We start from the raw sequence: 15,268 nt of genomic DNA, 5'->3' as shown, positions 1-15,268 counted from the left end.
TGCAAGAAAATGAACCAAAATGTTGACTGTGATTGTATTTGAATGTTGAGGTTGTGGGTAATTTCCTTCCTATTCCTACACATTTTCTTTACTGTGTATTATTTTAAAATGGAAAAAAATTTAAACTATCCCCCTAAAATTTCTCTGTATTTAGCACTTGCCTTACAAAACTCAAAGTAAAATGTCTAAAGTACAGAGTAGCCAACTGTGGTCCAAGCCCAACACCTCTTTTTGTAAATGAAGTTTTACTGGAACACCTATTTGCTTGTCTACGGTTGTTTTCAAGCTCTTAGCAGATCGTATGGCCATAAAGACTAACAGCTTTATTATCTGATCCTTTAAGGAAATTTGTTGACCTTATGGACCAGAGTGCTGAATTGACAAAGGAATTGTGACAAGAGGATTTTTAAAATAATAAATTTTGAAAACTTCAGTAGTAACACCACATTTTCCTTCCTTTGTAGCCTAAATTAACAATGGCAAAATGCAGGCGGAATGTGGAGAATTTCCTAGAAGCTTGCAGAAAAATTGGTGTACCTCAGGTAATAAATTTATCATTTTTTATGTTGCCTAGATGATGCTGCCAGTTCCCCATCTCAGACTTCAGTATTATTTTTCTAAAAGTTTTCAGAAATGTCAGGATCTAAAATCTTAGAGGACTAGCCCTGAACCAAGTTGATGACTGCTGACGAGATTTTGTGTTACTAGAGTCAGTCAGTCTGCTTCTGAGCAGTTTTCCTTAATTATTTTCAAGGACCAAGCAAAAAAATAATACACATAGAAATTTAAATTTATGGTAATAAGTCATGTTAAGTAATCAAAATCGATACTCTGCTGTTTTCCTAAACACTCCTACTTGCTGTTGGACTTGTATACATCTTTGCCCATAAGAGTCTATACTTAAGAGTGAGTGCATCTCAGACTGAGAAGGCTTCAGTTGGTTTCAGGTTTTTAACACTTACTTGAATACTTTTTTAAAATGTTTATTTTGAAATAATTTTAGACTTAGAAAAATGTTGCAAAAATAGCACAGAGAGTTACTGTGTACACTTCACCTGTACTGTTAACATCTATATAAACATCGTGGGTCATCCAGACTAACAAACACTGAGACAGTGCTGTTAACCGGCCTGGTTCTGTTTTCACTGGTTTTTCCACTAAGCTTTAATACTTTGGAATGTAGCACACAAGAGGCTGTTTCTAGGCATTTGTCCTGCTCTTGAGATTTACGGTCTCCAGGTTCCTCAGCGACAGCCCTTTAGTGGTACAAATAGGTAAACTCTACAGATTTTAATTAAGATGTAAATTAAGAGACATGAACGTCATACATTTTTTTATTCAGTTACCCTTTTAAAAACAATTATGTTAGACCGACTAAGCATGGTACTCTTAGAAACTACTATACTTAATGACATGAGACCTACATACATTTAAAGAAATAACCAGCTTGGTACTGTTTAATTTTTTTTTTCCCCCATTAACCATCACCCTTGAAGTTCCTGTCATCATATCTGCTGTCCAACCTTCAAGAAGAAAATCATGACTCTTTTCTATCACTTTCTTAATTAGCAGTCAGAGCCCCAGGATTGGCTCTCGACTCAACTCCTGTGTTTCTCTAGAACTTAAGCCCTCTGTCCTAACAGCTGTCACAACAGTGACTCTCTCTTCACCTGACCCCCATTCCACTCTTCGTCACCTTGAGTTGAGGCGGCCACAGCACCACTTGTCCAGTGGGCGGCCTTCTCCCTCAGCTCCTGTATGTGTTGCAGAGGGGAAGAGAAAGAGGCTAGCGCCGTAGAGCATCTGCGTTGGCTGGAGTCCGTTCCCATGATGGTTTTTCCCCTTTGATTAAGTAGACTGGAATTCACTAGTTATTTTTCACTGTTTTCTTTTGTGGCTTTTTTTAAAAATCTGAGTTCTAAAAAGAACTAAAATTTACATTTTTGGTAGTTAGCAAGGACCTTATTTTGTTCCTATGTCAAATGAAAGCAGATTTTTCATTTTTACATCATATTGTTTTCTAAAGACTCATCATCTCTTTTAGAACAAGCCATTTTTAAACATAGTAACAGAGCATCAGTAGGGTTTCTAAGCAAATAGCATGCATTTTCTTCATATTAATAAGCAGGTTCTAATATTTGTATAAGCACACTAACGGTCAGTGCCACCTTCTGCCTGTTGAAGACGCTTCTGCCTGATCACCACACTACACAGGCATGCCCGGGACCTGCCCCGACGCCGCAGCACAGGTCTTGGAACAAAGAATGCGGCGTGGGTTAGTGCAGGGAATGGGAACCAGAGACAGGAGAAGAGTAACGAAAAAGAGGCACTACATACCCAAAGAGAAGAGCGCTAGAAACATCCCCAAATAGCAAGACATGTTTGCAGACTTGGCCTACATCAGACCTGCTGCAAGTGCTGTTTACCAGCTTTACACTCATTGTTCCTATACTCTGGGCTTTAGAGAATGACCTGTGTCTCAGATTTAAAGTTCATACACTAAAATTCTTCCAGAATGTATTGCCAACAGTTAGCAAAATACAGTCTGCCTTAAAATGTGCATTTAATTCAGCACTTGCCAACCAGTGGGTAACAATATTTATCGTGGGCCAGCCTGTCCCTACCAGTGCTGTCCTGTTTGAAGGCAGGAGACAAAAATACATGTTTAAAAGACTAGGTATTTTTCCAGGGTGGTTAGATTGAGGTTCCGGACACATCCTTCCTCCCTCTCGGTCTCTCCCACCCGAAAGAGGAAGTGGACAATCCCGAAGGCCACCTCTTCCTCTCCCTTTCTGCCTTCTACCCGAGTGTCTACCACCACCACTACCACTTTGAGACAGGTTCCTGTTATGATGCCACTTCTGCTAAAAAGTTAGTCATTTGCTTAGAACGAAGTGAAGGAAAATGAATACATACATAAACTCATAGGTTCAAATTAACCTTCTCAGGTCCCTCTGCCCCAGGAGGAAACCTCCTCCTCTCCACTATGTTCTCCCCTATGTCTAGGCTTTCTGATCTTTACCTAAATACCCCTACTTCTGTTTGACTTGTAATATAATGCCACTTTTAAAAATGTATAACATGAAACTTAATATTGCAAACAGGGGTCAGATTTTATGTCCAGAGAATATGTATCAAGGTGAACAGTTCCCTTCTCAGTGTAACTTTTGAAGGGTTTATGAGTTCTGAATGAAACACTAAAGAATAAGGTGACTCTTGAAAACCTCTGTTGAGGCTGGGCATGTGGGTATTCTCTTTACTATACTTTTATTAAGTATGTTATCTTCAGAAAACTATAATGGGCGATAAAAATGTCTGTTTGAGTCCAGTATCTTATGTCCTAGAATTACTATATGTTATGTGTTAAAGAATATTTTCCTGTTCTCCAGTCCCAATTGTGTTTTTATTTACTTACCTGATTTCTTCATCTATGAGCTGGAGGGTCTGGCCCCTTCCCACTCTTGATTCATGTTGTACATATTAGTAACTTGGACTTGGTGAAGATGGAAGGAATACTGACGTGATTTTGAGAGGAGTACCGAATCAGTCAGTACACCTGGCTTCCAGGTAGTAAGTTTCCCCGATTATTAGGCTCTCCTCATTCTTCAGCCCTCCTTGATTTACCTAGCTTTCTATGAACACACTTCCCTCTCCTCAGCCTACATGCAGGTTTGGTCCTGCTTTCTGGCCCATTCTTTTTTTTTGTCAATAGGGAAGAATGAGTCTGGAAAGAGGTTGCCTGGCACAGACGTCACCACTTGTAGGCCTGATAACCCTGAGCCGTCACCCAGTTCTGTTCAGTTTCCTGAGTGTTCGTACTGGTCACCAACAAGTCCATTTTATTCTGCTGTTTAGGAGTGGAAGCAAGCTCAGCACAAAGAGGAGTCTTTGTGGTTTTGGGGTTTTTTAGCATTTTATTTTTATTCATAAAAAAAAAATGTTACTAGGATGTGTTTCTGTGAGTATGACTGAGATGATCATATTAAATTCTATACTGAAATCTGTATTTCTGATCCACTGACTTTGTTTTTCTGTTTTCCTTTCCTGCTCACACTTTGGACAGGACAATCTTTGTTCCCCTTCTGACATCCTTCAGCTAAACCTCAGCGTTAAAAGAACTGTTGAAACACTACTTTCTCTTGGGGCACATTCAGAAGAATCCAGTTTTGTCTCTCTGTCTATCCAGCTTTTGGGTTTTGTGGCATTTTATTGTACTTTAATGTTAACTCTCTGTCTGCTTTATTACGGGATCTTCCCCCTCTAGCTGAACGATTGCACTCCAGTGATTTTCCACCTCATTCCTGTGCTTGGTAAAGGAGGTTTGTTTCTTGCTACAAAGTATTTACCTATGTGGTTTTTTTTTTTTTTCCTGGCTATCAAAGAGCTAACCAATAAAGCAGATAAATCCTGTCCCCCATATGTCCAGATGAACAGCCCATCACATTAGTAAGCATTGATGATGATTGCTAACAGCAAAAGACCAGCATTTTTCTCATGGTCATTTGTCCATTCTCCTGGCCTATGGGCTTTTTCCTCTTATCTCAGGTGCCGAGGTGCCTCTGATACAATCCTGCGCCTATTCTTAGAATAAGACTTAGAATATGATATGACATAATGAAATTCCCATGTGGCCGTTTTTCCGCCATTTTCAACAACTGCTCATAAAGAATATAGTTGTACCCTTTCCAGCTGAGGAGGCAGCTGGTCACTAAGATCTCTGCATTGAGCTGTGCCCTGAAATCCTGGGATCTCCCTGTATTGTGAGGCACGGGTCCATGTAAGCATTTGCTGTCTACACATCTGGAAGCACTGGCCATTTGGTCTTAATAATTTTAATTTGATCTGAATGTTCAGTCCAAAACTCAGGTAGGTTCCTTAGATCGCTATTCTGAGCCCAGTATGTACTTTTAAAATAGCCCACAACAAGCAGATGGTCTGGAGCTGACCTTCCAGGAATAGGCACCTGTCCATACTTACTGTTTTTTTATCAATGAACTGATTTTCACCTCTAAAACCCTATTTATAATTTAAAATTGGAATTTATGTAATTTCAGTATACTTGAATCATCTTATTAGGTGAACTTGTATTGAATTAGGCTGTTCAGGAGCTTGTATGTGAACAGTAGGAGCAGGTAAAGTATCAGGCAGTGGTCTCTGTTCTGTACCCAAGGCAGGGAGTATTGTCATCTTCACGATGTTCTAAGTATGTGAGCTGCTGGCCCTGGTGCTTGAAACGACTTCATGGATGCATTCAGATTCTAGTTCTCATAAATAGGGTTTCTGAACATTCAGGAATCTGCTGAACTAAAATATGAAGGGGAATTGCAGGGAACAGAACACCTTGTTGTAGAAGTCAGCCTGAGGGTGCGATTGTTTTGGCTTTCTTCCATGTTAAGTGGGACCATTCTTTAACACATTAAAAAACTGTGTGCAGTTAATGCTGAAACATTGACCTGATGTTTGAAACTGTGTTGGAAACCAGTTTTATACAATAGTAGGGCCTTCCAGAGTTTGGAAGGTTTGCTTTGTTCTGTTTTTAAGATGTCTCAGAGTCAAAGACCATTTGGTTTTGTGGAGTTTTGTCCCTTTAGAAGATACAACACGTGGTCTTGTGTGTGGCTTGGGGGGAGTAGCTGTACATTCTCTTCAGAGCACACGGCGTTCCCTCCAAGCCGCTGGCAGGTAAAGGTGCATCTGGAAAGTATAAGGCTCTGAGGGAATGTCTAAACCACACGCGGTGCGGGGCACTATGGAGGTGGGACCAGGGAATTGGCCTCGGAGAAAATATGCTTCCCCAAGAGCAAAACACCCTGCAGGTTCATTTTAGAATAGTTCATCTGTATTGGCAGTGGTACGCAAAGTATTTATACTGAGTTGCTAGTTTTATAAGGTCAAATGATTGCAGTTACCTTGTTTTATCAAGATAAGTATTAAAGTTTTAAGAAGCACAAGTACCAATAACTGTTCAAAATAAATGTTATATTTTTATTGCAACTAATTTTGTAAAACTTCCTAATAATACAGTAAGTGCCATTGAAAAGTCCAGTTATCTTTTTTAATAAGTGTATGTAGTCTCCTTTTTAGTGGGACCAGAATTCTTTCTGTCCTTTCTGAGAGCAGTGTCTGTTTTTCTGAATATTTAATCTTAAAAGAAACACCAATGGCAGGTGTTATCCTTAAACTCTGCCTTTTTCTTTCTCAAGGCTTAACCAGACATTAATGAGGCAAACCCCATACAAGTTAACTTCCTTAAGCAAACGTATACTTTTCAAATATATGATGATTAAGGTATTCCTGACTAAACTCACATCATAGCTCTCCAGCATAATTTAATCCATTAAATGCAAGGATATGAAATACTCCCATTTATTCTATAACTGGTGGGCATCCTTCCTGCAGGCAGTCTGGCTTCTGGCCGGAAACCATCTTGCCTTCCCATGGTGTGTGATTTCCAGCACATTCTCTCCCCCAATGTCCTGTCTGTCAGGCTTGAGCCATCTGCTAACTTGGAACTGCTTTTCCATTTTCCCTGCGTCATTTTACTGATCTGCATTGCTCTTTTATGTATCGATGATGAAGGGTGTTGCATTTACTCCAGAGTATTCTGTTATCCTCTGTTGTATATAGAAGTGTATGTAACTGGGCCTCATTCCAGTTTTCAGAATGGCCCGTTTGTACTTCTAGTTGTTTCAATAAAGTGGCGGTGGTCAAGGTACCATCTCTGTGTAACTCCTGTTAACAGAGGCCAGTTCCCCAGGTACTGATTCTTCATATCTCAGGACTGTTATGAGGGAGAGAAGAGGTGCTTATTTTTTCTTTTTAGTTTGTTGATGTTCATCCTGTTTTCTCTTTTGTTTGTTTTTATGTTACGTCGTCCCATTTCAGGAGCAATTATGTTTGCCTCTCCACATTTTAGAAGAGAAAGGTTTGAGCCAGGTTGCGGTGACGGTCCAGGCTCTCCTGGCACTTGCCCCCCCCAAGCAGCAGCACCCATCATCTGCTGTGTAAGGACCCCCAGCGCCTGGGCACTGGCCTGGCCAAACCGGAGCAGGACGCGATTGCTGCTGCCATCCATCTGCTTAAACAGAGCTCTTAAGTGTTCTTAAAAGGGACTGTTTCCATGATTCCTAACAGGAATATTTTGCTTCATTCCTCCATTTTAGGGGAGGTTATATTCGTTTCCATTGAACTGTTTAGGAAGACACGGTTGGTTTTCACAAATGAAACTTAATTCTGTCATTACTGAGAACCCAACACTGAAGACTAAACTGGCTGTGCTTTCCCAGAGAGTAGGCTTGTTTCACATACCAGAGAGACTATTTAGCTCTCCTGAAAGCACAGACCTGCTATAACCTCTACCTGTTTCCGGTTTCTGGAGTCCTCTGGTTTCCCAAACTGGTTGTTCATTAGAATCTCCTGGACCATTTGTTAAAATGCAGAGTCTCATTTGGTCAGTCTAAAGCGAGGCCTGGGTATCTGCATTTTCAACAGTTGGGGTAGAGACCACAGTCTCAAGGCTAGGTGTTTGTATGATATGGGGAATAATGACTCCACTCTCAGCCACATTTAAAATCAAAAGCTGTATTATGATTATTTAGACTGTATGTGAAAGGCAAAACAAAAATAACAGAATTGGGGTTTTTGGACAATACTTATGTCCAGGCAAAACACATATAATGTAGAAGGCCTAGATTTTTGTGTAGTAAAACCTTTTGAGAGAGGTAAGTTCTATATAAGGCCAGAGTTGAAGCCCTCCCCCCCCCCACCTCCCCCAAACCCAGGCTGGCCACCACCAGCTAAAGCTTGCTTCTGTGTGACATCCTGCTATTATCTACACATTATAAACAAGCACTCTCCACACAGATTCTAAATCCTTAGGCTGGTAACATGCACTACTCACCATTTGCATTGAGCCCTCCCTTCTACTCCTCCCAACGCTGCTCCCGGGACACCTGGGTCTGCACATACCTTCCACTCACAGCAGAATACACTTCCAGCTCCCTGATTAATGGAAGATTAGGAAAAACAGAGTCCAAGAAATAAAGGAAAAGCCAAGTTTCTTAATTTCTTTTCAGGTAATAGCCAGTTTCCGTACCTGAATCAAACCACTGTGGCATCTTAAAACAGCGTGCTGTGTATCTAGGTCATCTAACTCTACCACTAGTGCCTTCTTCACTCAATCATGGACCAAGTAAAAGGGCCCAGGGGCTCATGTAACACAAAGCCGGGAGCCTTTGTTCAAGTTTAAGCCACTAGGTTCTTTCTTACCCTGTATTTTGAGCCCCTTTTAGATGTCAGCATATCTTTTGGTATGCACTGCCTTTATAAACCAGGTAAATAGACTAAGTGAAGATACTAGTTATCCAGGGTGAATTGTTCTGAATTTTCTTTACCAATGCATGCATTTGAGCAAAATGTGTTCTATCATATGAATGCAGCATCTAAAAGTAACTGGGTAAAATCATGTGGAGTATCTGGTCAAAATAACGTTTTTCCCCCGTTCTCACAGGGAAACAAATTCAGCAGAACATTACCAATTTGTCTGAGTTTAAAATTAAACCTCTGAGCTCAAAACCCAGTCCTTCACTGTCCTTACAGAACAAAAGCAATATGTCTTTTAAGTGTTTAGAGCCAGACTCCATTATAGTTACAGTTCCAATTGAGCGGTCTGTTTGGAAAAACTTGTTTAGAATTTGTGTGCATTTTTAAACTATGGGTATTTCCCCTTCTCATCAACATTAAATCTCAGTACAATCTCTAAATAATAGTCATTTGAAACTCAGCAAAGAACAGGACTGTTTTGTCACCTACCATGCAAGGAATAACTCCAGAAGACATACATAATACAACATTTGGGACATTTGCAACTAATTATCCCATAGGAATAAACGGAAATTTCCACTTATTTCATATTTCACACATAATGTGAAACCTAATATTTTTATCAAACTAATTCAAATTTATATTTGAATTGCTAGAAAAAAGTTGTATACAGTTTTGCTTGATAATGAAAGAAAAATATCAAGCACATTGAACGTTTTTCTTTGTCAAGATGCAAAAACATTCATGATGTTTTGGTTGGAAAATTTTTGTGTTCAGTGTTTTGTATGTATTTTTAAAAAAATGGAAAGAAAATTTCACATTTAGCCTTGCTAGACTGCAGTGTAGGATGAAGACGATGTTGTAGCGATTCTACCTGACTGTTTATGAGCTTCCTACTGAAGCAGTGATCGGCCCCGTGCTGAAGTGTGAACGGCGAAAAGGCTAGGTGCCCACCCACCAGGGCCCCTGCCAGCTACGGAGACTGTAAGTCAGCTGGTTCTCTGGAGACAGCTCATGGGCGGGGGGGCCTTTGTATTTGGCTAGAACAGAGTTGGGGGGGCTTCTTAGCAGGTCACTTTCTTTAATAGGTTTTTAAAACACAGCCTTACAGCTAATTGAGGAGTCTGATTTCTCTTACTTTCTACAGCTCAGCAGTGACTAATGATGTGTGACTGTGCTGATGAGTATGATGAATTTTAACAACTAAGCGCTTAAAATGGTTATAGAAATGAAGGAAAACATGGATATTTAGAACCCTTTTTATAGAAGTGTTGCAGTGAGATGGTTTACAGCAGATTTCATTTTATTTCTGAAAATGTTGTAAACATGTAATTAGTAAAAGATTTTGTAAAACATTGTCCTATATTTGTATGTCTGTAAATATAATGCATAAGTTCTAAGTATAAATATGTCAATATCATGTATGCTATTTTAAATTGCCTGTATGCCACCTTACACGTTGACATTAAAATAAAAGCCAACACTTCAGTAGCGTGAAATAAAGGCTGATTTGAAAATGTTCATACCTAAAGCATGATTTCCTTGGCAAAAATGAAAGGTTATTTAATTCCCTGAAGGAACATCAGTAGAAACTGGGTCCTCATAACAGCCCCTTGAGGTCAGTGTTTTAAATTACTTTAAGGAAATACAGATATCAGTATTGCCCTATATTTGGAATTACATTTAAGGTTTAATTCATGAAACAATGCATGTAACACATTTGGATACTTTTCACTCAGAAATTACCAACTGTGCTGTAGGGAAAGCTCTAGTATCCCAAGACATTTTATTTGGATTATCTTTACTGTTTTAGTCTTAATATCCTGCAGGGTGAGAATTGTTGAGGGAACAAAGCACACGTAGACCCTGGTGTCTCCTTGATCAAAAATCTCTCCAACCTCATCTTCCCCTGGGGCCTGTGTCCCCACTTGTACTGGGTGTGGGCTGTACATCCTAACATCTCTTATCTGTTTATTCTAATGGATTATTTTTTTAAATTTATAATTGATATCCCTACCTATCTCCCAGAAAAGGAGCTGAAGCAGCTTACAGTAAGATATATATTCCATGCCACCGCCACCCCAACAAAAACACTAAAGTGATAACAAATCTAAAAGGCAGGAAGGAGCCAACCTAGGGAACTTCATTGTGTCTATATTATGCTAGACACTATATAAGCATCATTTTGGAATTCTGACTGAACACTTCACTTTTGCTCATAGAGAGATTTTTCACTTTCGACAAATGATAAGAATCAGAAATTACAGAAATTACTGAAGTTTTAATGCATCACCATAACTAAGCCCATGAACCTTTTTCTAAGAAAGAGCAAGAAGAATCTTTACAAGGCTCCTAGAAATACTTCCCACCAAAAGTTCCTCAAAAGAAACCCCAAGTTGATGGTGTACCCCTAATTCAGGGTTTGCAAACTAATACAACAGGCAAAATGAAAACACCAGGGAACACCTGGAAATGTCCAAATAAGAAAATAACCTGTAGATGAGTTCTCTGTGCTGGTAAAATGTTTCCTCCTCCCTTCAAGTCTGCCTTTCCATCTCCAGAATACCAGAGGAAAAGGCAAGAGAATGTCACTTTTTCTTGCCTCTCCGCTTGTCCTTGTCTTTGCCTTTACCTTTGGAATCCTTGCTGTCATCTTTGTCCTTAGGCATCTTGAAACCACCAAGTTCCCTCCGTACCATAGTGCCTCGCCACCAGGCCTGGAGCTGGAAGAGAAAGGGAGAGTGAGTACGATTTATAGTATGCCTGACAAGCTGCATCCTTTCTGCAGAAGGGAGTGGCTTTTTTCCTAAAGTGACTTCTGAAGAATGATGTCTGTCTGAAACATGGAAGTGGCCACGCATGCGCTCCCTGCAGCGGTGCTGCCCTGCTGTGCGGGACCCAGAGCTGCAGCCACAGAACCTAGAGTAAAGTTCTCAAGGACTAAAAATAAAGAAAAGGAATCTGATAAGGCCAGTCTTTCCTTTTCACTTACAAACCTGACTCCCTTGTACTGCTTCTCTTTATGATTCCCCACATCTAAACCATTTGCTCCAGCAGGGACGTTAGTTAGCTGGGACACAGGCAGAAGTAAGCATTCCATCAAAAATGTGCAGATAACTTAGACTGCTTCACTAGGCTTCCTGGTGCATTTCTTGGCTTTAATGATTGATTAAAGGATCAGTACTCCTCTTGCAAAAAGGATCTCAATAGCTCCCTTGAATATCTTAGTCCTAGACAACTGTTCTGAATATAGTCTGCACTCCTTTAAAATCAGACTAAGCCCTAAAAACCAGGAGCACATTCATTAGTGAAAACAAAAGTGGTCTTCAGCTAGTCTTTACATTTATGCTCTAAAATCAAGGAATCCTGCCAAATAGAAAAATACCATAAAAGCTCAATAAATCCTTGCTAACTGTACATCTGAGTCTCTCCTAATGCAAAGCTCATATCTGGGTTTGGATGCCTGGTTCTGAATGTACTTTAAAGCTTACTTTCTTAATCTACCCCATAACAGACATCACAGACTACTGTTTACACACTGTAGGCTCTCAGCAGACACTCTGCTTTCAGAGAGCAGGGTAATCCTCTCAACAACATTTTGGGTCCAGCTGATGTTATTTCTGCTTGAAAATATTTCCCAGAATCTGACCTACCAGTTTCAACATCACTAATATTCATGAGTTCATATAAAACTAAATGTTATGGGGCACCACCTGGGTGGCTCAGCCAGTTAAGTGTCTGACTTTGCTCAGACCATGATCTCATGGTTCTTGGGTTCGAGCCCCACGTGGGGCTCTATGCTGACATCTCAGAGCCTGGAGCCTGTTTTGGATTCTGTCTCCCTCTCCCTCTGTCCCTCCCCCGCTTGTGCTCTCTCAAAAATAAACATTAAAAAAAAAAAGCAAAACTAAATGTAAATGTTTTTTTTTCTTCCCCTAAACTCTTTATTCCCTACAACTTTTTGAAAATAGCTCATCAGGACCTAGAAGATAGGCTGAGCTCATTTCTATAAATAGGATTATAAGGAGCTCCTCCAGGGGCACCTGGCTGGCTCAATCTGTAAAGCATGTGACTCTTGATCTGGAGGTCTTGAAGTTCAAGCCCCATATTGGAGGTAGAGTTTATTTGAAAAAAATAAATTAAAAAAAATAAAAAGATGCTCCTCCAAGAGCTGTTTCAATTATAAGTAGTATTCTTAAATTTGACCTCTGGGCACAAGTTCTAGGTTCTGCTTCCCCGGCTAACCACCACTTTCCTTCTGGATTAAGAGGGGGGGCATGTTAACTCTCTCCCTGCACTGAGGACTGTAGGCAGATTCCAGGAATAACAAAAAGCCATGCTTCCTTACAGATGTCCTGTCCATGCTTCATAACAAATGAGAGATACATTATGTTCCTCAATGTTAGGCCAGCTATCGGATTAAAGGTGCCCCAAAATGTCAGTTCTGGCTTTCTACCTTTATGATGCTCCTTAATTCCAAGTCATCCTGTTCTATCTTCTTCCTTGTCTTCTCCTTTTCTATCCGATCTTCAATGATGATCTGTTCAAACTCCCTTATCTATAAAAGTAGACATTAATCCTAGGTTATAAGACTGTCTTGGCAAGGTGTGGCCCAGCCAGCCCTGCACTTTTAATATAAAATTTGAACATAAAGCATGCCAAGTCTAAAGATAAAACTTACTGGATTCCTATATTGTAAATATTCATATATTAACTTTGTAATTGTCCCCCACAGGTTTTTCACTTTAATAATTCAAATTTGCATAAAATCTTGCATAAAAATGAAATACTAATTTGATGTGTGATTAGTGGCCTCAAAATAATGTAATTTGTTTTAACGCCTAGAATGTATGCATAAAAATAGCAGCAGCCATCTTTTAAGAGAGAAATTTGGGAGGGGCGCCTGGGTGGCTTAGTTGAGCGTCCAACTTCAGCTCAGGTTGTGATCTCACGGTTCAGGAGTTCGAGCCCCACATTGGGCTCTGCGTTGACAGCTCAGAGCCTGGAGCCTACTTCAGATTCTGTGTCTTCCTCTCTCTGACCCTCACCCACTTGCATTCTGTTTCTCTGTATGTCTCAAAAGGAAACATTTAAAATTAAAAAATAAAAGAGAAACTCAGGAAGTTTTATGTTTATTCAATGATGAAACCATAATCAGAAGCTTTTTAAAAATCATAATTTAGGGGTGCCTGGGTGACGGTTGGGCATCCAACTTCGGCTCAGGTCATGATCTCACAGTTCGTGGGTTCGAGCCCCTCGTTGGGCTCTGTGCTGATAGCTCAGAGCCTGGAGCCACCTTTGGATTCTGTGTCTCCCCTTCTTTCATGACTCTGGCTCACACCCTATCTCTCTCTCTCACAAATAAAAAAACATTAAAAAAATTTTTTTTAATCATAATTTACAGATTAGCTTCAGAGACCATAAAGTAGAAATACTAATAGTATCCATCTCAAGAGGTTGTTGTGAGGATTAAATAGGTTATAAATGCGAAATACTAGTAAAGTGCCTGGGACAGAGCAAGCACCATGCAAGTGTTGGCTGCTGCTATCACTGTCCCCATCGTCATCATCACAGGACAGAATCTCAGTGAATTATAGGCACACCTCCACTTTGTCACCAGGAACAGCAGGACCCGCCTACTGTAGCTCAGCTACCACCTACCCCTTGGTGCTCAGCCGTATTACACTACTGAGACTGTTTCCTTACTGTTTTTGCAAGGTCTTGAAGATGTGCCAAGTCACTGGCCTTAGCAGATTTGAGAGTATTTAGTTCATTCTGTTTCATTTCTGTGTCCTTATCAAATTTCTCCATCCAGAACTCTAGCTTCTCTTCAAGTTTCTGTTTGGAAAGAACATGAAAACATGGTTTTCAACAAGCACAAAGCCTTATATACTGTATGGAAATCATTTATATAAAGTTCAAGAACAGGTAAAACTTTTATATAGTTGTAAAAGTCAGAATCGTCACTACTTCTAGGGGGTGACTTGCTTTATCTGGTTGTGAAGGGGGCACGAGGGAGAGCTCTGGAATGCTGTACGTGTGCTCTCTATCTGGGTGGTGGTGGTTCCAGGAGTTTATATATGTAAATGTTCAAACTATATGCTTAATATTTGTATACTTAATATTATACTCAATTTAAAAATGGGGAAGAGGGCCTCCCAGGTGTCTGGATGAGGGAAATAGGTAGAAAGTTCTGAAGGAGAAGGGATGGCATCAGATATCTCTTTGATTAATAGTAAATACCAGTTGGAAAGGGTACAGGGTCTTCAGATTCCTCAAAACTAATAAATGTGAATCTAAGATTCTAGACCTAGCCAACCTAACATTTAAATGTGAGAGAAAGAAAGAACATATCCGGTCTTTGTAAAACAGTTACTCAAGAGTATATTTTAGCGAAGTAAAATGAAAGAGATAGTATATGGGAGAAACAATAAAATGTATATTTAAGCTATAAATATGTTTTAAAAATTAAATCATAATCTGGAACTAAAATCCTAAATTAGGGAGTATAATCTCGTGGTAAGAGCACAGATAGGCTCTGAAGGCAGACTGCCTGGGTTCAGCTCCCAACTCTGATACTCAAATAAGTTAACTTATATTCTCTAAAGCCTCAGTTCCCTCACTTGTAAGATGGAAATATAGAATGAATGATTTCAACATGGTATGTAGGAGAGGAAGAGGAAGACAAGAGGTAAGTAAAGCTCTTTTTTAATAAAAACAAGAAGATATAGATATTAATTGTAGACTTAGGAAGAAGAGTAAGTATAAATATTTATGTTCAGATGTTAAGGGTTACCACTCCAAAAACAGAATGTAGGACTTCTAAACTCCTAGATCACATACCTCAAATACCTCAAGAAGGAGACTTTAGGTGATACACTTACATGGGATTTTAAAAAAATATGATTCAACTAATCATTCTGATTAAGTTAAAGAGAACATACCA

The 15,268-nt window shown here is 39.7% G+C and overlaps 2 protein-coding genes across 11 annotated transcripts in view; one reads left to right on the top strand and one right to left on the bottom strand.

Moving 5' to 3' along the window:
• The window catches only part of LOC144234353 (DISP complex protein LRCH3-like), a 28,672-nt gene extending 23,915 nt beyond the window's left edge, over nucleotides 1-4,757 (top strand). Inside the window, exons 7-8 of the mRNA XM_077767654.1 lie at nucleotides 465-542; nucleotides 4,064-4,757. Coding sequence (XP_077623780.1) covers nucleotides 465-542; nucleotides 4,064-4,264 — 279 coding nt within the window. The 3' untranslated portion in view covers nucleotides 4,265-4,757. The remainder of the gene's footprint in view (nucleotides 1-464; nucleotides 543-4,063) is intronic.
• The window catches only part of DRC9 (dynein regulatory complex subunit 9), a 93,784-nt gene that overhangs the window by 26,941 nt on the left and 51,575 nt on the right, over nucleotides 1-15,268 (bottom strand). For 9 of the 10 annotated variants that reach the window (XM_077767646.1, XM_077767644.1, XM_077767643.1 and 6 more), the window contains 3 exons: nucleotides 14,029-14,160; nucleotides 12,779-12,880; nucleotides 10,955-11,045 (listed from right to left, as the gene is read on the bottom strand). In XM_077767646.1, the coding sequence (XP_077623772.1) occupies nucleotides 10,955-11,045; nucleotides 12,779-12,880; nucleotides 14,029-14,160 (325 nt within the window). Of the gene's footprint in view, nucleotides 1-10,588; nucleotides 11,046-12,778; nucleotides 12,881-14,028; nucleotides 14,161-15,268 lie in introns of those variants that run through there. The other variant, XM_077767651.1, reaches the window with a different exon arrangement.

This window comes from Crocuta crocuta, unplaced genomic scaffold, assembly GCF_008692635.1.
Source record: "Crocuta crocuta isolate KB4526 unplaced genomic scaffold, BGI_CrCroc_1.0 scaffold45, whole genome shotgun sequence".
NCBI lineage: Eukaryota > Metazoa > Chordata > Mammalia > Carnivora > Hyaenidae > Crocuta > Crocuta crocuta.
The sequence above is the reverse complement of the archived record's forward strand: the minus strand, read 5'-3'. Positions and strand labels throughout refer to the sequence as shown.